Below are 24,818 nucleotides of genomic sequence, written 5' to 3'. Positions count from 1 at the left end.
CTTTTGTTGCCAGTGGTTGAGACATTAATGTGTGTTGAGTTATTTTGAGGGGACAGCAAATGTACACTGTTATACAAGTTGTACACTCACTATTTACATTGCAGCAAAGTGTCATTTCTTCAGTGTTGTCACATGAAAAGATATAATCAAATATTTACAAAAATGTGAGGAGTGTACTCACTTTTATGAGATCCTGTATTTATTATCGTGCTTTAACAGCGGAGAGAATGGGAGATTCAGTAGCTGTTCTGCCGAAGAAGTGAAAAAGGTCTGAAAAAAGAAGACAGAAAGGCAAAAAACTAGAGTAAACCTCCGTATGGCATACACAAGTTGGCAAGATTTGATGACAGAGAAAACCTTGTGTAGTGATGCCAATGTTGCTTCTTTTTGTTGGACAGGTAATGAATTATGAATTGTTTAGACCACTCTCTAAAATAGTATCAGAGGAATTTACAGAAAACTCATACAAGTAATGTGTAATTTTCTTTTCTTTGTTCTCACAGCTATAGTAACGGGGTCCATCTACCTCCATCTCAATGAAACGGCACACGTCTTCATTCGTTTAGTGCAAAGTATCTTGGCACAGCGATTGTTGTGGATTTTGTGTAAACCATGACTTTGGTTGCCTCGAAACATGAAAAGTTCACCAAATACTTGTATTCATGGACAGGCTAAATTTAATCATCAAAAACTATTCTAATCTTTCCTTTACCGTGACATTCTATATAGCTAAATAATTGAGGTTTATTTTATGTTAAGCAGTTCTCTAATAAAGGTAATAACTGTCTTTAGAAATAATGCTTAACGTGTCCCGTTTGGAAGGCAGAGGTCGCATTTGTGGGCCGCATACGTCATCGAGTCTTGTTTCATTTTTATTTTTTTTATTGGGAATGCAAAAAGGTTAACAAGGTTAACTTATAAATGTAAGTGCATATACATAAAATGAATTGACAATAGATAAAACAAAATAAGAAAAAAAAAGAAACAAGACAGCCTTGATGACCAAGTGTGCCATGTTTGATATAGTTGAAACATACATTTTTTGTCAAAGATTTAATCTTTCAACACAACATACACAAACACATCTCTCTGTCAGGAAATATCACATTTGGTCTGATATTTAAACCAGGGATGCAAACTACTCACCTTTCAGCTAAAGTCACATTCCCCATCTGTCGCTCACTTCGACATTGTGTCGAAGAAGCAACACTAGGGGTCTCTCTTTAGAGCCTCGTGCATCTCTGACCTTGAGAAAAGGCCAATGAGAAATTGGCATACAGAATTTGCATGTCCCGCCCCCGGACATACGGGTATAAAGGGAGGGAAATGCGTCTGTACATTCAGAATTTTTCTTCGGAGCCGACCGGTTATGTGATCAGCGAGCTGTATTCACAAGACTGTTCCCTTCCTCTCTTGGAAGAGCGTATTCTGTTGCATCTATGGCGCATATCAGCGGCTATCTCCTTCTCTGCACGGCAGTGCAACTTTGTAATTTTTATAAAAGAGTTTATTTCTCTAAAAGTGCAATACACAGCGGCGTTGAATGTCCTTTTCAGGACGCGTCTTTATAAAGATGCCCTTCCGCCCCTGTGTAGTTCCTGGATGCAGTAGAGTTCTCTTCACTCCTGACGGTCACAGGCGCCTCGTGTGTCTGGACCGCGATCACACCGAGGCAGCTTTTGTGGATGGTTCATGTTCTCACTGCGAGAACCTTACAATGGCAACATGGGGTGTGGTAGGAACCTTGGGCACGTAGCCCGGTCGCGGTCTTAGGATCACATGAGTGTCTGCCGGACTGAATTCCAGGCAAGTGTCGCTGACAGAGAACGCTTGCAGGTCCCCGACCCTCTTGATGGAAGCGAGCGCAATCAGCAGGGCAGTCTTAAGAGAGACGGCCCTGAGTCCAGCTGATTCTAGCTGCTTGAAGGGAGGTCTCTGGAGGCCCGTGAGGACTACCGAGAGGGCCCAGGAGGGGAACAGGCTTGGCCGGGAGGGATTTAACCTCCGGGCGCCTCTTAGGAACCTGATGATTAAGTCGTGCTTACCAAGGGACTTGCCGTCTACTGCATTGAGGTGAGCCGCGATAGCAGCGACATACACCTTTAGGGTGGAAGGGGACAGCCTCCCCTCCAGCCTCTCTTGCAGGAGTAAGAACACTGACCTAACTGTGCACCTCTGTGGGTCTTCGGCCCAGGAAGAACACCAATCTGCGAACAAGCACCACTTCAGGGCATTGAGCTGCCTGGTGGAAGGGGCTCTGGCTTGGTTGATCATGTCTACGACAGTAGGTAGTAGACCAGCTAGATCTTCCGCGTCCCATCCAGGGACCAGACGTGGAGTCTCCAAAGGTCTGGATGTGGATGCCAGAGGTCCTTACTCAGGGGAATTTGCCAGGGAGGGGCTGTCGCGAGGAGTACGAGGTCACACGAGACAACGCCTGTGGCCATCTGAAGCGGAGAGCACTCTACCACATCTAGGAACTACACGGGGGCAAAAGGGCATCTTTATAAAGATGCGTCCTAAAACGACGCTGTGTATTGCTCTTTTAGAGAAAATCACTTTTTAAGAGGAAATCACTCTTTTAAATAACTCTCTAGAGTTTGGGTTTCTGCACTGTCGAAGTGCCCAGGGGCAATTTGCACTTCCGGGCAAGAAGGAGAAATCGCCGCTGTAATGTGCTCTCAATCCAACAGCATGCTGAGCATGAGAGGAATACTGGAACTTGGTGTGATCTCACGCGTCTCTCTCACGCGACACAACGTCGAAGAGAGCGACAGACGGGGAACCTGCACTCTGTAAGGAGAGTGAGCAGGAGGGGATATACCCTGTACTAAAAAATCTCATCTCTCTTGATGTCTCCACTCAAACAAAGGGGTGCCCGGAATTTAGAAAAGATAGAGAGCAGATTCTTTTAAGATTAGATATTTTTCTTTTATTTCTTGTTTTATATATTCAGTGTAGGCATTGGTTGATCATGGGTCAACTGCCATTGAGACAAGAATTAAAGAAAATACATTTAAGAATGATTTAGATCACATATGTCAGAGTCAAGGCCCGCGGGCCACATCCGGCCCGCAAGAAGGTTTTTTACGGCCCCTGGGATGATCTTGATTTATTATTAGAACCGGCCCGCAGCAAGCCGGCAGCCCGCAGATCTTTTACACGCACCAATACTACATTTCCCACAATGCAAAGGTGACGCACCGAGCAGTAGGCTGCTTCATTTCAATATTTATTGGCACAGCAGTCGTCAGCATCACAGTAAAATTAACTTTCAGATACCCATCAAAAATGGCAAAACGGAAGGTGGATACTGAGAACCGGGGTTTCAAACAAGGTGGGAGTCGGAGTATATGTTCACGAAGGTAGCTGGAAAACCTGTGTGTCTTCTGTGTGGAGAAAGTGTGGCGGTACTGAAAGAGTATAATCTGAGACGACATTATGAAACGAAACAGCGGACAAAAACAAGAATATGGACATGGAACAAAGGCTACAAAAGGCAGAGGAATTAAAACGAGGCCTCAAATCTCGACAGGCTCTGTTCAAAAAGCCAAATCACAAGGCCAGGCTGCTGTCAAGGCCAGTTTTATTTTGGCAGAAGAGATCGCTAAATCAGCCCGGCCATTTACGGAGGGGGATTTCATCAAAAACTGCATGATTAAAGTTTGTGACGAAGTTTGCCCAGAAAAAAGGCAACTCTTTTTAAATGTGAGTCTGAGCAGAAACACCATTGCCGAGAGAGTAGACCAGTTGTCCATCAATCTAAAAGAGCAGCTTGTGAAAAAGGGAAAAGATTTTATTGCATATTCCTTGGCTGTGGATGAGAGCACCGACATTTCTGACATTGCCCAGTTGTCAATTTTCATCCGCTGAGTGGACTCCAACCTAAGCGTGACAGAGGAGTTTTTGGCTTTACGTCCTATGCATGGCACAACTACGGGCATGATTTGTATGAAGAGGTGTCAAGATGTGTAAATGAGATGGAGCTGCCTTGGGAAAAACTCGTGGGTTTGACAACCGACGGAGCACCTGCGATGTGTGGACACAGGAGCGGACTGGTGGCGAAGATACGGGAAAAGATGCAAGAGGAAAACGCGACAGGTGAGCTGACAGCTTATCATTGTATCATACACCAGGAAGCGTTGTAGCGGTAAAGCCTTGAAAATGGAGCATGTAATGAGCATCATCACGCGCACAGTTAACTTTATCAGAGCCAAAGGTTTGAATCACCGCCAGTTCAAGGCATTTCTGACGGAGTTAGAAACGGAGCATGGTGATTTGCCTTATCACACAGAGGTGCGATGGCTAAGCCAGGGAAAGGTGCTTCAAAGATGTTTCGAGCTTCGTGAGGAGATTTGTCTGTTCTTGGACAGCAAAGGGAAAGACACAACACAACTCCGAGACGAAATGTTTCTGTGTGAAATGGCTTTTCTGTGTGACATTACGAGTCATCTGAATGCAATAAACTTGCAGCTGCAGGGTCGGGATCGTGTCATCTCTGATATGTACAGTACAGTGAAGGCATTTAAAACCAAACTGACTCTGTGGGAGACGCAGATGCGGAAAGAAAATTTGAGCCACTTTCCCAGCTGCCAGACCATGAAAGAGAAGCTCTCTACCAGTGCGTTCCCGAGCACACAGTTGGCTGATAAAATAGGTATGCTTGCCGCTGACTTTCGACGCCGATTTGCTGACTTTGAAGCACAAAAAAGCAGGTTGGAACTGCTCGGTAACCCATTTGCTGTTGACGTGGAAAGCTCACCACCAAACCTCCAAATGGAGTTGATTGACCTCCAATGCAATGATGCACTGAGGGCAAAATATGCGGCAGTGGGTGCTGCGGAGTTCAGCCCGTTTCCTCCCGGCACAATGCCCCAGCTGCGCATCCAGGCTGCTCAAACGTTGTCTATGTTTGGCAGCACATACCTGTGTGAACAACTGTTTTCTTTGATGAACCTGAACAAAACAGCACACAGAAGTCGACTTACTGCTGAACACCTCCACTCAATTCTGAGGATTTCTTCAGCTCAGAGCCTTACCCCGAACATTGATGAACTTGTGGAAAAGATGGGACACCACCAAGTATCACCCTCAACCTCAAACAAGTGAACATTACTGTGCAATCACATATTTAGAGTTTTTACTCAGTTCAAGTTTAAAAGTTAAAATTTAATATTTGTTTTCACTGCATGTTACTTCTCCTTAAACAAAGTGTTGTTTTTGATTAATAGATTTTTGCACTTTATTTTTTTGTATTTCAATCCAATTATATTTTAAAAATATTTCAGTTGAGTGGATGATAGAAAATTGCTATTATTGTTTTTTCTTTGAAGTAAATTTAGCCCACTTTTGCTAAAATAGAAAATATAGTCTACTGATGGTGCCTTGAATACCGGTTTCTTTCATTTAATGTTCATGTTATGGGGATATTTATATAAAGGAAATTTGTCTTTTGTGTCTGTTGAAAATTAAAGATTACTGACAGAGCCATAAGAAAATATTGCTTTATTTATCTGATCATATTGTAATATATTTGTTAGGTTTTCAGTAGGTTCAATTAGGTTCACTAGACTATATGCGTCATTTAAAAATTTTTCAATGAACATTCGAACAGTCCGGCCCTCGTCTTGTAGCTGATTTTTTTATTTGGCCCTCCGTCCATTTGACTTTGACACCCCTGATTTAGATCATTTCATGTTCTCTACTTTTCAAATTTGCTTTGCGAAGTTGTTTTCTTGGGTTAGTTCTGTGACCAATCATGCCAGATAAAATTAAAATAAAGTCCTAACCTTCAATAAGGAAGCAGAAGTAAGCAAACGTTACAAACATTTTTGCTCAGATGCATTTAAGAAGATATTTAAGAAGATTTCGTCATTTAAAATTGTATACAAATTTTGCTATTCGTGCTAGAAAAGATTTAATTATAAAAATAATTGAAAATGCTAATAAAAAATTGGTCATTAGCAGGTGAAACCCATGGAGAAACACTGAGATTAAATTGAATATCATAAATAATTTCATGTTGTCATCATTAAGTGTATGTTGTTCACTAACTCTGCAACTAGTCTCTCACCATTGTAGATGACCTGCCAAATGATTTAATGAAGTGGCTAATACTGCAGGAGGAAGTCAGAGGAAAAAAAAAAGACTGAAAGATGTGGGCTATTATCTGATTGGCCCTCACACTATCATGACTGCTGGTAATCATTACTTAATTGACATTACAAATATGGATTAAATTTCTCTGGATAAGACGATTTCAGTCAAAATGACTAATTGGATTTTTGACTTTCCAACTGCCATCCATTGGTTCAAAACTCATGTCTAAATTGTTCTGAGGGTCTAAATTTTTATCCAGGGTAAACATTAACAATTTAAAAAAGTAAGAGTTAACCAATTGGATTGGTACTCGCCTACATTTTCCAGAGAGTACCTTCACTTTAAAGAATAAGGGTAGTGGGTGTTACAAAAAGTTGGAGTATCTTTTTCTAGTACAAATATTTCCATCTTGAGATAAATCTATGAAAGTATCACTTTAAAGGTATGAGTTTCTTGCCTCTACAATTTAACTGAATCATTTATCAGGAATTGCTGAAAAATATAAGAGAATAATAACTGAAAAAGTTAGTTGTGATGAATGTAAAGAGAATGTTGAAAAGGAAGGGAAAGCTTGTGTTTTATTAATGATTTTATGGCTCGTGTTTTAGAAATCATTAAGGGAAATAATGCAGGAGTCCAGAAGGACCATTCAAGCATTAATTCTTTAATTTTATTCTTTTAATTTTCTTTTATATGGAAAATGATGTGTTGTGACACTAATGTTAGATACAGTGATATGAAGGAGAGGTTCAAACTGCTTTCCTCATCATGATTAAAGATTTTAAGGGCAATTAAGGTTTTCCCAATTCAGAGGACAATTTGAAGTTAAGTGTTTATATAAAAGATAAGAGATTAAGTTGAACATTCATATGGACAAGAGAAAGATAGATTTAGCACATGGCTGGAAGCAGTGCTATCAGCAGATCAGGGTCAGGAACAGTAATCAAATTTCTAACAAGAGAAGAATGTCATGTCTTGTCCTGTCTTGTCATGTTATGTCTCACTTCTGTTCTTTCCCTCTACTCTGTCTCCCTTTGTTGGTCGTTCTATGTTACTTCCCTCTCCTTTACTCCGCTCCCAGCTGTTTCTTATTTTCCCTGAGTTCTTCGTTAATCCTCTGCCCACCTGTTCCCTCTTTCCTCTGATTAACTCTCTATTTCTCTCCTCGCTCTTGCTACATTCTCTGTCGGATTCTCACTCAGTTATACTACACCTTAGAAGCAACTACTGCCCTGTCTGTCTCTGTCCAGAGTCCTGTCCTGCTGGCGTATACCATTATTATACTGTTCTCCACTAAGGACCTTATCCAATCTCTGTGCCCAGTTACTTGACGCCACGAGCTACTGGCACTCTACAGCTACCTGCTGCCTTGGGAGAGACCCGCTGGCTGTTATCGCTTCTCCACTCACCCTGTCAACTACCTGTGGACCACCACCGCTCAAAGGGAGCGTTTTTTTGCTGTTTTTGTTATCGTCCTCTCTGCGGACTGTTTTTATTTGTTTTCCTCTCAAGGAGAAGACCCTGTGTTGACTTTTTACTGAGCTTCATTAAAGACTCTGTTTGTTTCTTACATCGCGTTTGGGTCCTCACTTACCTTCATAACAAAGAAGGTTGAAAGTTCTGGAAGAGGTTTTTTTTTTAAGATGGTTTAACAAAAGTTTGAAAACAGTTAATATAATGAATTCTTATAATTATCACTTTTTTCACTGTTGAAGGATAACTTAAATGTATTATTGTGAGATTCTAAAATGAAAAAGAAGCAACAGCTGTAATGCGATGGAATGTCCCCCTCTAAACCCCTTCACTTTCTCACTCTCTGTTTGATAAGTGTCTGCTTGAAACAAGAAACACAAGAGCTGATGAAGTGTGTGCTAAAGGCACATCTTTAAATTGTTGAATTTTCTTTTATATGGAAAATGATGTTATGTGACACTAATGTTAGATACAGTGATATGAAGGAGAGGTTCAAACCGCTTTCCTCATCATGGTTAAACATTTTAAGGGCAATTAAGGTTTTCCTAATTCAGAGGACAATTTGAAGTTAAGTGTTTATATTAAAGATAAGAGATTAATTTGAACATTCATCTGAGAGAATAAATGTAGGTTCAAAACTATCTAGAAACCATTATTGATTAAGGTGATGTTTTAATTAAGCTTCCTAGAAGCTTGACAGAGGCTACCCTGTATTTTATTTTATTCTGATATTAGTTCCCACGATTATACAAGGATGTACACTCACCTAAAGGATTATTAGGAACACCTGTTCAATTTCTCATTAATGCAATTATCTAATCAACCAATCACATGGCAGTTGCTTCAATGCATTTAGGGGTGTGGTCCTGGTCAAGACAATCTCCTGAACTCCAAACTGAATGTCAGAATGGGAAAGAAAGGTGCTTTAAGCAATTTTGAGCGTGGCATGGTTGTTGGTGCCAGACGGGCCGGTCTGAGTATTTCACAATCTGCTCAGTTACTGGGATTTTCATGCACAACCATTTCTAGGGTTTACAAAGAATGGTGTGAAAAGGGAAAAACATCCAGTATGCGGCAGTCCTGTGGGCGAAAATGCCTTGTTGATGCAAGAGGTCAGAGGAGAATGGGCCGACTAATTCAAGCTGACAGAAGAGCAACTTGGCCTGAAATAACCACTAGTTACAACCGAGGTATGCAGCAAAGCATTTGTGAAGCCACAACATGCACAACCTTGAGGCGGATGGGCTACAACAGCAGAAGACCCCACCGGGTACCACTCATCTCCACTACAAATAGGAAAAAGAGGCTACAATTTGCAAGAGCTCACCAAAATTGGACGGTTATGACAATTGGAAAAATGTTGCCTGGTCTGATGAGTCTCGATTTCTGTTGAGACATTCAGATGGTAGAGTCAGAATTTGGCGTAAACAGAATGAGAACATGGATCCATCATGCCTTGTTACCACTGTGCAGGCTGGTGGTGGTGTAATGGTGTGGGGGATGTTTTCTTGGCACACTTTAGGCCCCTTAGTGTCAATTGGGCATCGTTTAAATGCCACGGCCTACCTGAGCATTGTTTCTGACCATGTCCATCCCTTTATGGCCACCATGTACCCATCCTCTGATGGCTACTTCCAGCAGGATAATGCACCATGTCACAAAGCTCGAATAATTTCAAATTGGTTTCTTGAACATGACAATGAGTTTACTGTACTAAAATGGCCCCCACAGTCACCAGATCTCAACCCAATAAAGCATCTTTGGGATGTGGTGGAATGGGAGCTTCGTGCCCTGGATGTGCATCCCACAAATCTCCATCAACGGCAAGATGCTATCCTATCAATATGGGCCAACATTTCTAAAGAATGCTTTCAGCACCTTGTTGAATCAATGCCATGTAGAATTAAGGCAGTTCTGAAGGTGAAAGGGGGTCAAACACAGTATTAGTATGGTGTTCCTAATAATCCTTTAGGTGAGTGTATATGTATATTGTGACGTTTGCTAAAGGAGCAGAAACACAACTTGAATGAAAATGTATGTTCTGCAAATGAGTTTAATTTGAGCATTTTTAATTTTAATTTGTTCAGTTTTAATAGACTGTTTAATATTGAATAATGCTTAGTGAATTTAACAATGGTTTGAATTGGTTTTGGCACAGTTGTAATTGGTTCCACCGCCCTGGAAACCTACCCAAGATGGGAAGGGTAATATAGGAAGTGGTTAGAAGCATCAAAAAGAAGGTCTAGAAGAAACCTACCTGAAAAGTGTGAGTTCCACTCAACCCGACTTTATTTTAATAACCGCTTTATTAAAACATTTATTCACAGTGATAAATACTAAGCATTCTGTCACTGTACATCAGGGAATCATACCCCGTGTAGAATATTATTTAAAGATTAGATTTGGGGGGTAATACTTTGAGAACCGTTGCATACAAAGAAGTGCCTAAATTATTAAAGAAGTATTACACAAACCTGAGAATGTATGTATGATGAAGAATTAGGATTGAAAAATGACTTTTACTCATGCTTTTATTGAACTCAAGTACATTTGAATATTAATGAAGAATGGAAAAAGAAAACATGGTGGTGACTATAGATTAACATTGCTTGGCTTGTTTCTTATAACAATTTAAATAGAATTGTTTAAGAAATGGGATGTACAATTGGCTAAAATTATTATAATGATTGGAATAACAATCCTTGTGGGAGGAATAATAATCTGTTGTGTGTTACCATTGATTTTACATTCTTGATCTGAGCAACAGTAAGTAGATTACCTTGAACTAGTGCTAGCCTAACCTGTCTCCAAAGGGTGATCTTCTACAATGCGCAAAGTATCTGGGTTGATGTCCGTCTGTGGTGTTTTATAAATGATTTCAATGTAAACGTGCACTAGATAGACATCTTTGACGGCTTGTTTCTGTTTTTAGATGCCATGTCAAGTTAAAAAGAACTTTAAATGTTAAACGTCTCGAGTTGAAATGCATTCAAGCATGTGAACTTTTGGCATCTCTACCTCAAACCCTTTCAAACCACCAACTGCCTAAATTTGCACTAAAGTTTATGTTAATAACTTTTGAACTGTGAGTCCTAGAAACTAAATAATTTTCGCTCTGATTCCTTGGCTCAAGATGATTCGATTGCACCGTATGAAGTTATTTTCCATCATAAAAATGTTTCCACCATTTAAAATTTTCTGAAAAAGCTACTTTTTCGAAATCATCCTAGGCCGTTTGTCTGATTTGCACAAAAATTGGCCTGCATCATTCACAGAATTTTGATAAACCATACCATTTTCGAATGGCACTTCAACGAATTCAACGAAGACCACGCAAAATTGAACTTGAGGCTGTATCTCCGCAAAGGTTTGAGTGATTGGGACGAAACATGGAATGTGTCATCACAATTAGGCCATGAGGTTACCTGCAGCATTTTAGCACACTGCCCCCTACTGGTCACAAGATATAAAAAAAGCACATTTTGCTCATAACTTCTGAACTGTGTCATAAAATCATCAAATTAGTCTCATTTAATTTAGTTGGGTATAGCAAGTCCAACGATATAAAAAAAAATCATATATCGGCCATTTTGGATGTTGGCCATTTTGAATTTTCTGAAAAAAAAACAACTTTTTCGAACTCGTCCTAGGCCGTTTGTCCGATTTGCATGCAAATTGGCCTGCATCATCTAGAGGCACTCACGACAAACAGGAATTCACAGAATTTTGATAAACCATACTGTTTTTGAACAGTTCTTCAACTAATTGGATGAAGAGCATGCAAAATGGACGTGTGGGTATATCTCCGTAACGCTTTAGCGTTTTCATACCAAACGTATTATTTGTAATATGCAACATGACTCGATGGTGCCTGCTGAGTTTCGGAACAGTGACACCTAGTGGTCACGAGATATGAAAAAAGCAAATATTTGCTTATAACTTCTGGACATTTTGTCATAAAATCATCAAATTGGTCTTATTAGATTCAGTGGGGTATAGAGAGTCCAACGATATGAAAAATGTCTATGTCTGCCTTTTTGATTTTAGTCATAAAATACTGCATTTTACGAACGACTTGGCATATCGTTACGAAACTCTGTATGTGTCTTTGACACAATGCTCTGAAGGGACTCAAAAAGTTTTGGGACAGTGCCACCTTGTGGTAAAAAATTATAATGCTATTTATAAAAATGCTAATAGCTATTGACTTTTGCTTCCTTTCATGAGACTGGTATATTCCGTGGTTCATGCCGAGAACAATGATACCAATTATGTCATGATTGAGTAAACTTGTCTGCCATTTTTAAATGTTTTGACTTAACTCCTCCTAGACTGTTTGTCCGATTTGCACGAAAATTGGCCTGCATCATCTAGAGGCACTCACGACAAAAAATATTCACAGACTTTTTATAAGCCATACCATTTTCGAATGTCGCTTCAACGAATCCGATGAAGAATGCGTAAACTTTCACTTGAGGCTGTATCTCTGCAATGCTTTGAGGGATTGGTACAAAACTGGGTAAGTGTAATCACCATTAGGCTCTGAGGTTACCTGCAGCGTTTTGGTACACTGCCCCCTACTGGTCAGGAGATAGAAAAATGGCTATTTTGGCTCACAACTCTTGAACGCTTTTCTGCATGTTAACCATCATACCCAGATACTACCTGAGCAGTTTCAGAACAGCACCACATACTGGAAAAAAATTCTAAGAAGTAGCTATTTTTAGTTGTCTTTAAAATAAATTGTTTTTTTATGATTTTTTTAATGACATTTTCTAACTCCTCATACACAGTTGATCGGACTCCAGTAGGAGGAAATCTATTGTTATTGATGGTTTTATTATTATTATTAATATTCCTCTTCTACTTGAACCCCAATATCTAAAAAATTCACTAGTCAAAATATTTCTAATTTGGCACATTGATACTACAGGCCAACAGGAACCCCCATTTTCAAAATGATGGTATTTCCACCCCATTTATCCAAATCATGCCTCATATATAATTGGGAACAAAAACACCTCAAGAACCCATAAGGTCTGCCGTGATGGATTTTCCAGTACATGAAAATTTGGGAAAACCTACAAAAATCATCTTCTCTTAAACCGTAGATCCAATTGACTTGAAATTCTGTACCCATGTGTAGAATTGATGTCTTTCAATTTGTTACATAGCAAAAATGTATTCAACACAAAATGGCTGAAAGGGGCGTATTTATGTAAATGTACACATTGCCTCAATTTATATGTGTCAATAAATCAAATGTAATTTTGACTGATGGTTTTTCAAACATAACATGCTTCAAGATGACATCACTCTTAAGTACTGTGCAAAGAATTGCCCACATTTGCCCTTAGGGGGTGCTACAGGCCATGCCCAAAAGTCCCATTTTCTGGTCAAAAATGTTCTAATTTGGTACATTGATACTACAGGCCAACGGGAACCCCTACACCAAGAATGGCCCATATTTGCCCTTAGGGGGCGCTACAGGCCACACCAAAAATATCACATTTTCTGGACAAAAATGTTCTAATTGTTTGTATTGATACTACAGGCCAACGGGAACCCTACACCGAGAATGGCCCATATTCGCCCTTAGGGGGCACAGTCTAGATTTTTTTTAGTGCAGGTGTCACAAAGATTCAACATTCTAAACAAATTCAGGCTGCATGGAGTGGACTGTTGCATTGTTTCATTTTATTCTAGATTGTTCTGCACCAAATGAAGTTTCAGCAAGAATGGCTGAAAGAAGGCAATGCTTTTTTTCCCTTCTGCTCTAGTGTATTGAGGGGCTGCTGTGTTTTGTTAAAACTGTGTGTTTACTGTTTCAGTACTGTTCCAAATGTTGCCTATAAGCTTACATAAAATACAGCCTATTGCAACAGTACTTGCTAGGAGAAGAAATTAGATACCAAGCAATTTTGAGTAATCATGCTAAATTTATCTCTTGGTACTAGAAAATATCTTGCCATTATATCAAACACACTTGAAAGCTATTTTGTTTGTTAAATGCTGCTTAATATTGTCTTCGTGTTTGTTTTTGAGTCGCCACAGTATGCAATATACTGGCATGGCTTAAGGTCAATATTAGGTAAAAAAAAGCAAAAAAGAAACTGCTTTCTCTAGAAACTCATCAGTATATCATTGTTTTGAAGAATGAAGGCTATACAATGCTTGAAATTGCCAAAAAACTGAAGATTTCATACAAAAGTGTACACTACAGTCTTCAAAGACAAAGGACAACTGGCTCTAACAAGGACAGAAAGAGATGTGGAAGGCAAGATGTACAACTAAACAAGAGGATAAGTACATCAGAGTCTCTTGTTTGAGAAATAGATGCATCACAAGTCCTCGGCTGACAGCTTCATTGAACTGTACCCACTCAACACCAGTTTCATGTACAACAGTAAAGAGAAGAATTGCAAAGAAAAAGTCACTATTGAAACAGAAAAACAAAAACAAAAGGTTAGAGTGGGCAAAGAAACACATACATTGGACAACAGATAATTGGAAAAGAGTGTTATGGATCTAACCCCATTGAACTTTTGTGGGATCAGCTAGACTGTAAGGTGCATAAGAAGTGCCCGACAAGACAGCCACATCTATGGCACGTGCTACAGGAAGCGTGGGTGAAATGTCACTTGAGTATCTGGACAAACTGACAGCGACCAAAACTATACGGATATACCCCAACCAGAAACCATGGGTTAACGGCGATGTTCGCGCGGCACTCACTGCGCGGACCTCCGCTTTTAATTCTCCTAACACGGAGGAGCGTAAACAAGCCAGTTATGCCCTCCGTAACACTATCAGTGCAGCTAAACGCCAGTACAGGCACAAGCTTGAAGGCCAGTTCAACACCACTGACTCTAGAAGTATGTGGCAGGGAATTAACACAATCACGGACTACAAGCGGAATAAAGTCTCCGCCATGAACACCGCTGCATCTCTCCGGACCGAACTTAATACATTTTATGCTCGTTTTGAGGACAGTAACACCGCCCTCGCGGAGAGAGCACTCGCTGCTGACGCTACAGAGGTTGATTCACTCTCCGTCTCTGTTGTGGATGTAACCCGATCATTCCGACGGGTGAACATCCGTAAAGCCGCTGGTCCAGACGGCATTCCGGGCGCGTCATCAGAGCGTCGCGCGAATCAACTGGCTGGTGTTTTTACGGACATTTTCAATCTGTCCCTCTCCCTGTCTGTAGTCCCCACATGCTTCAAAACATCAACCATTGTGCCTGTACCGAAGCAAGCTATAATCACATGCTTAAATGACTGGCGTCCTGTTGCTCTGACCCCCATCATCAGCAAATGCTTCGAGAGGTTAATCAGAGATCACATCTGCTCTGTTCTGCCCCCTCTTTGGACCCATTGCAGTTTGCCTACCGCAACAACCGCTCCACTGATGATGCCATTGCATCTACAATACACACTGCTCTCTCCCACCTGGAAAAAGGAACACATATGTGAGAATGCTGTTTGTAGACTACAGCTCAGCATTCAACACCATAGTGCCCTCCAAGCTTGATGAGAAACTCCGGGCTCTGGGCTTAAACAGCTCGCTGTGCAGCTGGATCCTGGATTTCCTGTCAGGCAGACGTCAGGTGGTTAGAATGGGCAGCAACACCTCCTCATCACTGACCCTCAACACTGGAGCCCGCAGGGCTGTGTTCTCAGCCCACTCCTGTATTCCCTGTACACACATGACTGTGTGGCAACACATAGCTCAATGCCATCATTAAGTTTGCTGACGATACGGCGGTGGTAGGTCTGATCACTGACAATGATGAAAGAGCCTACAGAGAGGAGGTGCACACTCTGACACGCTGGTGTCAGGAGCACAACCTCTCCCTCAACGTCAGTAAAACCAAGGAGCTTGTTGTGGACTTCAGGAAGAAAGGCGGAGAACACAGCCCCATCACCATCAATGGAGCACCGGTGGAGAGAGTCAGCAGCTTCAAGTTCCTCGGTGTCCACATTACTGAGGAACTCACATGATCCGTCCACACTGAGGCCGTTGTGAAGAAGGCTCACCAGCGCCTCTTCTTCCTGAGACGGCTGAGGAAGTTTGGAATGAACCACCACATCCTCACGCGGTTCTACACCAGCACTGTAGAGAGCATCCTGACTGGCTGCATCACCGCCTGGTACGGCAATAGCACCGCGTACAACTGCAAAGCCCTGCAAAGGGTGGTGCGAACTGCCAGGAACATCATCGGAGGTGAGCTTCCCTCCCTCCAGGACATATACACCAGGCGGTGTGTGAAAAAAGCTCGGAGGATCATCAGAGACTCCAGTCACCCAAGTCATGGGCTGTTCTCACTGCTACCATCAGGCAGGCGGTATCGCAGCATCAGGACCCGCACCAGCCGACTACATGATAGCTTTTTCCCCAAGCAATCAGACTGTTGAACTCTTGATCTATCAGGATCAATAATTAGCACTGCACTTTATTAATCTATAATCTCACACTGGACTGTCAACATATTCTCCTCAATACAACTGCTATATATATATATATACACATATATATTTCATATACTCCCACTTATTGTATTGTATTGTATATTCTGTTCTATATTCTGCATTGTATATAATTATTGTGTTGTGTAAGTATGTGTACATCTGATTTGTAAATTGTTTTGTGTAAGTATGTGTACATTTGACATGTAAATTGTTTTGTGTAAGTATGTTGTTTACTGTAATTGGTATATGTCTCGTCACTGTCATGACTGCTATGTTGCTCGGAACTGCACACAAGAATTTCACCTACTGTTGCACTTGTGTACATGGTAGTGTGACAATAAAGTGATTTGATTTGATTTGATTTGATTTGATTTAGAATGCCAAGGATCTGTAAAGCTGTCATTACTGCACGTGGAGGATTCTTTGATGAGAATTCTTTGAAATAGTTTAAGAAGTTCTGAACATTTGTTTTTCAAATTGTAATAGTAAATTATTTAAAACTTCTGGCTGCCAGTATGTGTGTGTGTATATATATATATATATATATATATATATATATATATATATATATACACACACACACACATTTTAATGTTCTTTTATGGTTCCCTTACTCTGATATGTCAATGACTGGTACAGCCAGGGGAAAATAAGCCATCTTTACCAGTAGTGGTGAACCTGCAGCAAACCTTTGGCAACAATGGACAGTTTGCCACAAAACTCATTTTCATTTGAAAATAGTCAGTGGCAAATCTGTGGCAAATTTTTCATACACTCGTACACTCGTACACGTACACTGCTCAGCGCATGGCGTGATTTGAATTGGACCCCTAGTGTCGCTTCTTCGACACAACGTCGAAGTGAGCGACAGACGGGGAACGTCTAGGTTATGGATGTAACCTCCATTCCCTGATGGAGGGAACGAGACGTTTTGTCCTCCCGGCCATGTCGCTGAGCCGAGCCACTGTAGTGGCCGGACCATTCCGGCTCCTCAGAAAATTCCTGAATGAACTCTCCTTATTTGCCCGCTTTTATATCCGTATGTCTGGGGCGGGGTATGCAAATACTGTCTGCCTAATTCCCATTGGCCTTTTTTCATAGATCAGAGGCATATTCGGCACTCAAGAGAGACCCCTAGTGTTGCTTCTTACGTAACCTAGACGACTTCATGATTATGCTGCCTTCACGTGCTATCATAAATACGAATTTCATATTTTAGTCATAATTTAGACTGGGAAACTCAGAGATCATTTTGACACCGGAGTTTCTGAGGGAAGAGACAAACTTTCAACATGGTTATATTTATTTTTCTAAATATAGCTGCCTTGTTAGTGCCTACTGTTTTGATCATAAACATTTATGTATATCATTAACCATTTAATACATATTATATATTTTTTTTATTCACAGAGAAAACAGCATGTATTTGAACAATAAATGACATTGTCTTCAGCAAGCTGACTAAAATGTATTATGGAGTTTTCCAAAAAATATCCAAGAATGAACATTGCGTCATCAATGCTTCCTCCCCGACAACAAAATACTTGAACATGTGTGACATGCTCATAATTACAAATTCAGATGTGAGAAGTAGAACAATTCCGATGAGCATGTGTTTTAAATGATTTACACCCACATGAGAGTTCATTCATTATAGTGTTCTAATAAAAGCAGTTTTATTCACTGGTGCTGGGCCACAATGTTAAGATCACATGACCAGCTGAATACTTCCCTCTTTATCTCAGTAATCAACTGTCATCGGACACTTTTGCTTGCGGAATGAATTAATCATGGCTGACTGTAATTAGTGCATTTCTACAGTGGCACAGGTAACAATAACTGAATGCACCTATAACAGACTTCAAATGATGAATAAGCTATTGCTGAGGTGTATACAGGAGTGTACTCACTTCTACCTGACTATAGATGAAGTAGATCCCATCCACCAGCACCTCCAGCTCTCCTGAGCGCGAGTACATCCTGAACACTTTGTGGTGCGCTGCGATCATCTTCCAGTTTCTCAACACACCCTCTGTAAGATCTCAGTAGGAGAAAATGGCAATCACTTAGTATCATCACCCAACAAAGATTTGTAGAAAGATGTATCACTTGCTAAAGTCTTTGGAAGTTTTTCAGACTATTTTGAAGTAACCAGTCCGTCTGGCATTGAAATCTATGGTAGCCCTTAAAACGCTGAAAATTTGGCACAGTTATTGGGGTGGTCCTCCACAGTCTTCTGACCAACTCCCAGACCAACCCTCTAGTGCAACCAACAGTCCAAAGTTTGACTTTTCTTTTGTTTGTAACTTCTGACACTTTTGCCTAGAAGAATAATATATTTTTTCTTCAGGTTTCACACCTAATGCTGAGTTGAGTGAAACTGCTATACCGCTATACCTACAAATGTTGTCCAGATTCTCCAAAATTTGTCTCAGTTTATTTTTAGAACAAGCTGCACAAAAGTTATTAGATGGACTTTTAATTTCCACAATCAATCAAATTACATCGTCATGAATTTGGCGAAGTCAACTAAAATCTCAAAGTCAGACCACATCTCAGCAATGCTTTGCCCTACTGAAACAGAAATGGGTGTGCATAGGCCTAAATTGCGACCGTCATCTCACCCATCTACTGGTCAAAAAATCCCAAGAATGTAGATTTTGCACAAAACTTTAAATAATATTTATTTATACATTTTTTGAATCATGCTTTTTTCAAGATTTTTATCATTAATAATTGCCTTTTAAACACTTTGTCTCAACTAATTTGGCTCACATGACCTTTTCACCATACCGGACAAGAGCTTTGCACTTCTGTTTTTTTGTCTCTTACCGTCCAGTTTGAATTGAAGCTACTGAGAAGAGTCAATCAAAATGTATTACGGGTGGGAGCACAGAACATATTTTTCAGGAATAGCTGATGGAGTGAGTCTGCACCATCCCTCCAATACCTAAAAATGCTAGTGAGGTGTTTACATGGCAAATGAAATCAGCGCAATGGGCAAAAATCTACCTATGACAATTGGGTTATTCATAAGTTTTACACCGATAAAGGAACAGAGGTTCCCCTTCTGTCGCTCTCTCCACGTTGTGTCAGAGAAGCGACACTAGGGGTCTCTCTTGAGCATATATACGAATATACCTCTGATCTATGAAAAAAGGCCAATGAGAAGTTGACAGCTAGTATTTGCATACCCCGCCCCTGGACATACGGGTACAAAGGCGAGGCAAATACTAGAGTTCATTCAGAAATTTTCTTCGGAGCCGATGGTTGTGCATGCTGTTCGCGTGAGATCACACCAGTTCCCTCTGACGCTCTGCATGCTGTTGAGATGGCGCATTACAGCGGCGATTTTCTCCTCCTTGCACGGCAGTGCAATTGCCCCTGGGCGCTTCGACAGTGCAGAAACCCAAACTCTAAGAGAGTTGTTTAAAAGAGTGATTTTCTCTAAAAGAGCAATACACAGCGGCGTTGAACGTCCTTTTCAGGACGCGTCTTTTTAAAGACGTGTTTCCGCCTTTGTGTAGTTTCTGGATGCGGTTGATTTCTCCCCACCTCCGACGGTCATAAAAGCTGCCTGGCGTACCTTACACACAGGCAGCGTTTTTATGAATGGTCTATGTTTTCAGTGCGAGAACATAGCCATAACAGCATTGCGGTCGCGGCTTTATATTGTCATGAGATAAAGCCACTTCAGCCGCCCCCCCCCGCGCCTCGCCTCTTTCCCACGGGATTGGGGTAGGCGCCACGGGCGAAGATGGCGATTTGGGGACAAAGACGGGCTGTGTTCGCCAGGTAAATCTCCGCGAACCTCCCGCCTCCCTGGTATGCTTGCTGGCTTCCGTTCGAGCTTGGGATGAGCGATTTCTCTCCAATAGTTTATGTTCTCAGTGCGAGAACATAGCTGTGGCAGCATTGCGGTCGTGGCTTTCTTTTGTCATGAGAGAAAGCCACTTCAGCCGCCCCCCGCGCCTCGCCTCTTTCCCACGGGATTGGGGCAGGCAACACGGGCGATGAAGACGATTTGGGGACAATGACGGGCCTGATGGCCACCCTCGTGGTCCGGAAACGCAACACATGGACTGGACCTGGTCGCAGTAGAGGAGGTAGACAAAGCACGCTTTCTCAAACGCTCCCGTCTCCCAGCTCTGTCCATTCTGCGACACCACCTGATGACTCCACCCAGCAGTCCTCAGTGGTGAAGAAACAGACGGAGGCCATTTCACACATCCTGCCCTGCCGCAAACCTGCCACCAGTGGCCATGCCCTGTCTGCTCGCCGAGGGTGTCCTCCTGCGGCTTTCAAGAAAGAAAGAAAAGCAGTGCTCGCCTCAACAAACATGGGCCCAGCTCTCAGCCCTGGCGTCGAGCTCCCCGCAGAAGATGGACGCCCCCTTATCTCACAGACCCCCTCGAGGACCCGTAAGGCTCCCAGGCGCTCCTGAGATGACTGACCCAGAGACCGGAGAATCTTTTGTTGAATTAATTTAATTTGCCACACCCCCTAACGGGGGCTGCGGTACTCACATTCTCAATAATAGAGCTATTTCCTTTTTTGTCTCTGGGTCACCTGGCCCGCAAATGCCGTTCTCACGGCACTCTGCCGCCAGGCCTCAACAGTCCACAGGCCACAGTCCGCCTTCAGCCCCATGACTGTCCCCCGGCCGGCCGGTTCTGACGAGTCTAGAGGATGCCTGCAACCAGACCTCATCCTCCAGTCATGAACCCGCCCTCTGCCAAGCGCGGAGCAAGGTAAGTGCTTTGAGTTTGTTATCAGCACCAAAGCCTCGGGACGCACCCTTGCCTCCCGATGCCACACTACCTGCTTCGCCCCGCTGCGAAGCCCCCACCGGGTACGTCCAAAATACTTGTCCCCTTGGTACCCCCAGCACAGAGTTTGGAGGCGTGGCTTTCACTGCCCAACCCGTCACGCTGGCTGTACCGGACCATTTGACTCGGTTATGCAATTCAGTTTGCCAGGCCCCGCCCTGTTTCCGCAGTAGACGGCAAACATGCCAAATCCCTGCGCAAAGACGTGATAGGGCCTGTCCCCCCAATCGAAATGGAGAAGGGTCTCTACATCCCTTACTTCGTTCTACCCAAGAAAGGCGGCGGCTTACGACCAATCTTGGACTTGCGAGTTTTTCAACCGAGCACTGCTCAAACTCCCGTTCAAAATGCTCACGCAAAAGTGTATCTTAACATGCGTCCGGCACCTAGATTAGTTCGCAGCGGTAGACCTGAAGGACGCGTACTTCCACGTCTCAATTCTGCCACAACACCAACCCTTCCTATGGTTAGCGTTCGACGGCCAGGCGTTTCAGTACAAAGTCCTCCCCTTCGGCATGTCTCTGTCACCTTGTGTCTTCACGAAAGTCGCAGAGGCAGCCCTTGCCCCGCCCAGAGAAGCCGGCATCCACATACTCAACTACCTCGACGACTGCCCCATACTGGCCCACTCCCTAGAGTTACTATGCACTCACAGAGACCAGGTGCTCAAACACAGTTCAGGGCATCTCCTTTCTTGGCATGGAGTTAGACTCAGTCTCAATGTCTGCACGTCTCACCAACAAGCGTGCACAGTCGGTGCTGAAATGCCTCGCAAAGTTCAAGCCATCCACAATGGTCCCTCTAAAACTCATATAGCATCCTCCGCCGCAGTCACGCCGCTGGGGTTGATGCATATGAGACCGCTTCAGCACTGGCTTCAGACTCAAGTCCCGAGACGAGCATGGCGCCACGGCACACACCGTGTGATAATCCCCCCCGCATGCCGCCAAACACTCAAACCCTGGACAGGCCTCTGCTTTCTACAGGCAGGAGTGCCCCTGCAGCAGGTGTCTGCATCATTTCAAAGCAGCTTTACAGAAGATCAGCATTAACAGACGATAAAACTGTTATGTCTATAAAGTCGATGAATCATCATTGTGCAATTTAGATAAAATACGATTCTTAATCGTGTTTAAAAATAATTAAATAATAATTGTATTAATAACCCCAGTGAGCAAGCTGTAGGCGACTGGCAAGGAACACAAAACTCCATAAGATTTAGATTTCAGTGAGCCTTCTTGCACAGGTGCTGTGCAAGGTCAGGGAGGACGAGGAGCAAGTCACACTAGTGGCTCCATATTTTCCCACCTGGTTCTCGGACCTCGTACTCCTCGCGACAGCCCCTCCCTGGCGAATTCCCCTGAGGAAGGGCCTTCTTTCTCAGCGGCAGGGCACGCTCTGGCATCCGTATCCAGACCTCTGGAAACTCCACATCTGGTCCCTGGACGGGACGCAGAAGATCTAGATGGCCTACCACCTACTGTCATAGACACGATCAACCAAGCCAGAGCCCCTTCCACCAGGCAGCTCTACGCCCTGAAGTGGCGCTTGTTCGCAGATTGGTGTTCTTCCCAGGCTGAAGACCCACAGCGGTGCGCAATTAGGTCAGTGCTCCTATTCCTGCAGGAGAGGTTGGAGGGGAGGCTGTCCCCATCCACCTTGAAGATGCAGTAGATGGCAAGTCCCTTGGTAAGCACGACTTAATCATCAAGTTCCTAAGAGGCGCCCGGAGGTTAAATCCCTCCCGGCCAACTTTTCCCCTCCTGGGACCTCTCGGTAGTCCTCTCGGGCCTCCAGAGACCTCCCTTCGAGCCGCTAGAATAAGTTGGAATCAGGGCCCTCTCTCTTAAGACTGCCCTGCTGATCGCGCTCGCCTCCATCAAAAGGGTCGGGGACCTGCAAGCGTTCTCTGTCAGCGACACTTGCCTGGAGTTTGGTCCGGCAGACACTCATGTGATCCTAAGACCGTGCCCAAGGTTCCTACCACTCCCTTTAGAGACCTGGTAGTGAACCTGCAAGCGCTGCCCCGGGAGGAGGCAGACCCAGCCCCATCGTTGCTGTGTCCGGTACGTGCTTTGCGTACCTATCTGGACCGCACGCAGAGCTTTAGACACTCTGAGCAGCTCTTTGTATGCCTTGGGGGACAGCGGAAAGGAAACGCTGTCTCCAAACAGAGGCTTTCCCACTTGGTAGTAGATGCCATTTAATTGGCTTATCACACTCAGGCCGTAACCCCCCCTCCCCAATTGCGGGGCCGAGCTCACTCGACAAGGAGTGTTGCGTCCTCATGGGCACTGGCCAGGGGTACCTCCCTGGCAGACATTTGTAGAGCAGCAGGTTGGGCGACACCCAACACCTTTACGAGATACTAATCTCAGGGTTGAGTCAGTTTCATCCCGTGTTTTCTCAGGTCCGAGCCAGTATAACTCGGTAACACGCTGATGGGCTGGCTGGGTGAATCGCTTGCATATAGCGCCCTTTCCCTCGGTTGAGGTAAAACTGTGCATCTTTTTTCCCAGGAGATTCCACTCAACTCGAATCCCTGGTCGATTCCTCCCTAGCCCTCATGGGTCTGCAGTTCGGTGGAGGAACTTGCCAAACCAATCCACTGTGGGTACTAAAATCTACCCTGTACTGGAATAGGTGCTCCACAGGGTGAGGAATCCTACGCGGACTCCCCCTGTGTGTATTTTCCATGATACGGTCCCCTTATGAGTGGACCTGCGTTTTCCTTTGGCAGTTCCGGCTGTCCTCCAGTCGCCGTGTTGTAGCAACTCCCCCTCGCTGAGGCTGGATCTACCACCGCACCACTTCCACGTGTCACCTAAAAACACATGTGATGTATTCACCACCTTACCTCCCCAGCTGGGTAGGAGTGGTCTCCGCAGGGTCTTTTCCCCATGATAGAATAGGAAATTGGGTAAGATCCCCGTCCCTCAGTGCGTGTAAGGGCCCCGGCTGTCTATTGCTCTATGCGAGAAACATAGAGAGAAAAGAGGCCCAGCCAGGCTTGGCCCGTTCCCAGGTTGGCAAGCGTCGCCTTGTTCCCCTGTCAGGGTAACCAAAAGAATTCCGACGACTTTGGTGGGGCATTGGGGAAGGGTACGTGCAGTCTGATACAGCTGGTCGTCTGGCACCTAAAAAACACCTGCCCGCTCCTGTGTCAGACCACGTACACTGCTCAGCGCAACGTAATTTGAATTGGACCCCTAGTGTAGCTTCTCCGACACAACGTGGAGACAGCGACAGAAGGGGAACGTCTAGGTTACGAATGTAACCTCCGTTCCCCGATGGAGGGAACGAGACATTGTGTCCTTCCCGGCCACGTCGCTGAGCCGAGCTGCTGTAGTGGCTACAAAAATCCTGAATGAACTCTAATATTTGCCTCACCTCTGTACCCGTATGTCCGGGGGCGGGGTATGCAAATACTAGCTGCCAACTTCTCATTGGCCTTTTTTCATAGATCAGAGGTATATTCGGTGCTCAAGCGAGACCCCTAGTGTCGCTTCTCCGATACAACGAGACGTTGTCTCATCGGGGAAAGGAGGTTACATTCGTAACCTAGACATTTATTGCGTTTAATACATGACCACATGCATTGGTGTAAGAACGTGCATGTAAACACGCTTTTATATGTTTGTTTTTCAACACTAATGGAGGTAAATTGGACCTGGCAGATCACATTCAGACAGCTATGACACATTGCACTTTTTTTATTGACGTTTTGTTGTCTTTTTGACTTTCCTTTGGATTTGGATTGTCCACAGCATGAAGGTAAGATATTGTGGATTTATTAATTAATTATTTAAAAATGTCCCTGTCAGCTTCCAATTCTTATGACATCCCCTTAACACTTTAAAATACTCATGATAACTTGTGCCAACTCTAAAACCTCTAAATCCATATTGCTAGCTAATAAAGCTTGATATCGACACCATACAGATC

General features: G+C 43.3%; 1 protein-coding gene across 1 annotated transcript in view; it reads right to left on the bottom strand.

Annotated features, from left to right (window-relative positions):
• LOC127663490 (ectodysplasin-A-like) overlaps window positions 1-24,818 on the bottom strand; it is a 44,586-nt gene that overhangs the window by 5,605 nt on the left and 14,163 nt on the right. Inside the window, exon 5 of the mRNA XM_052155088.1 lies at window positions 17,955-18,085. Coding sequence (XP_052011048.1) covers window positions 17,955-18,085 — 131 coding nt within the window. The remainder of the gene's footprint in view (window positions 1-17,954; window positions 18,086-24,818) is intronic.

The sequence above is a fragment of the Xyrauchen texanus genome, chromosome 23, assembly GCF_025860055.1.
Source record: "Xyrauchen texanus isolate HMW12.3.18 chromosome 23, RBS_HiC_50CHRs, whole genome shotgun sequence".
In the NCBI taxonomy this organism is placed as follows: domain Eukaryota; kingdom Metazoa; phylum Chordata; class Actinopteri; order Cypriniformes; family Catostomidae; genus Xyrauchen; species Xyrauchen texanus.
The sequence above is the reverse complement of the archived record's forward strand: the minus strand, read 5'-3'. Positions and strand labels throughout refer to the sequence as shown.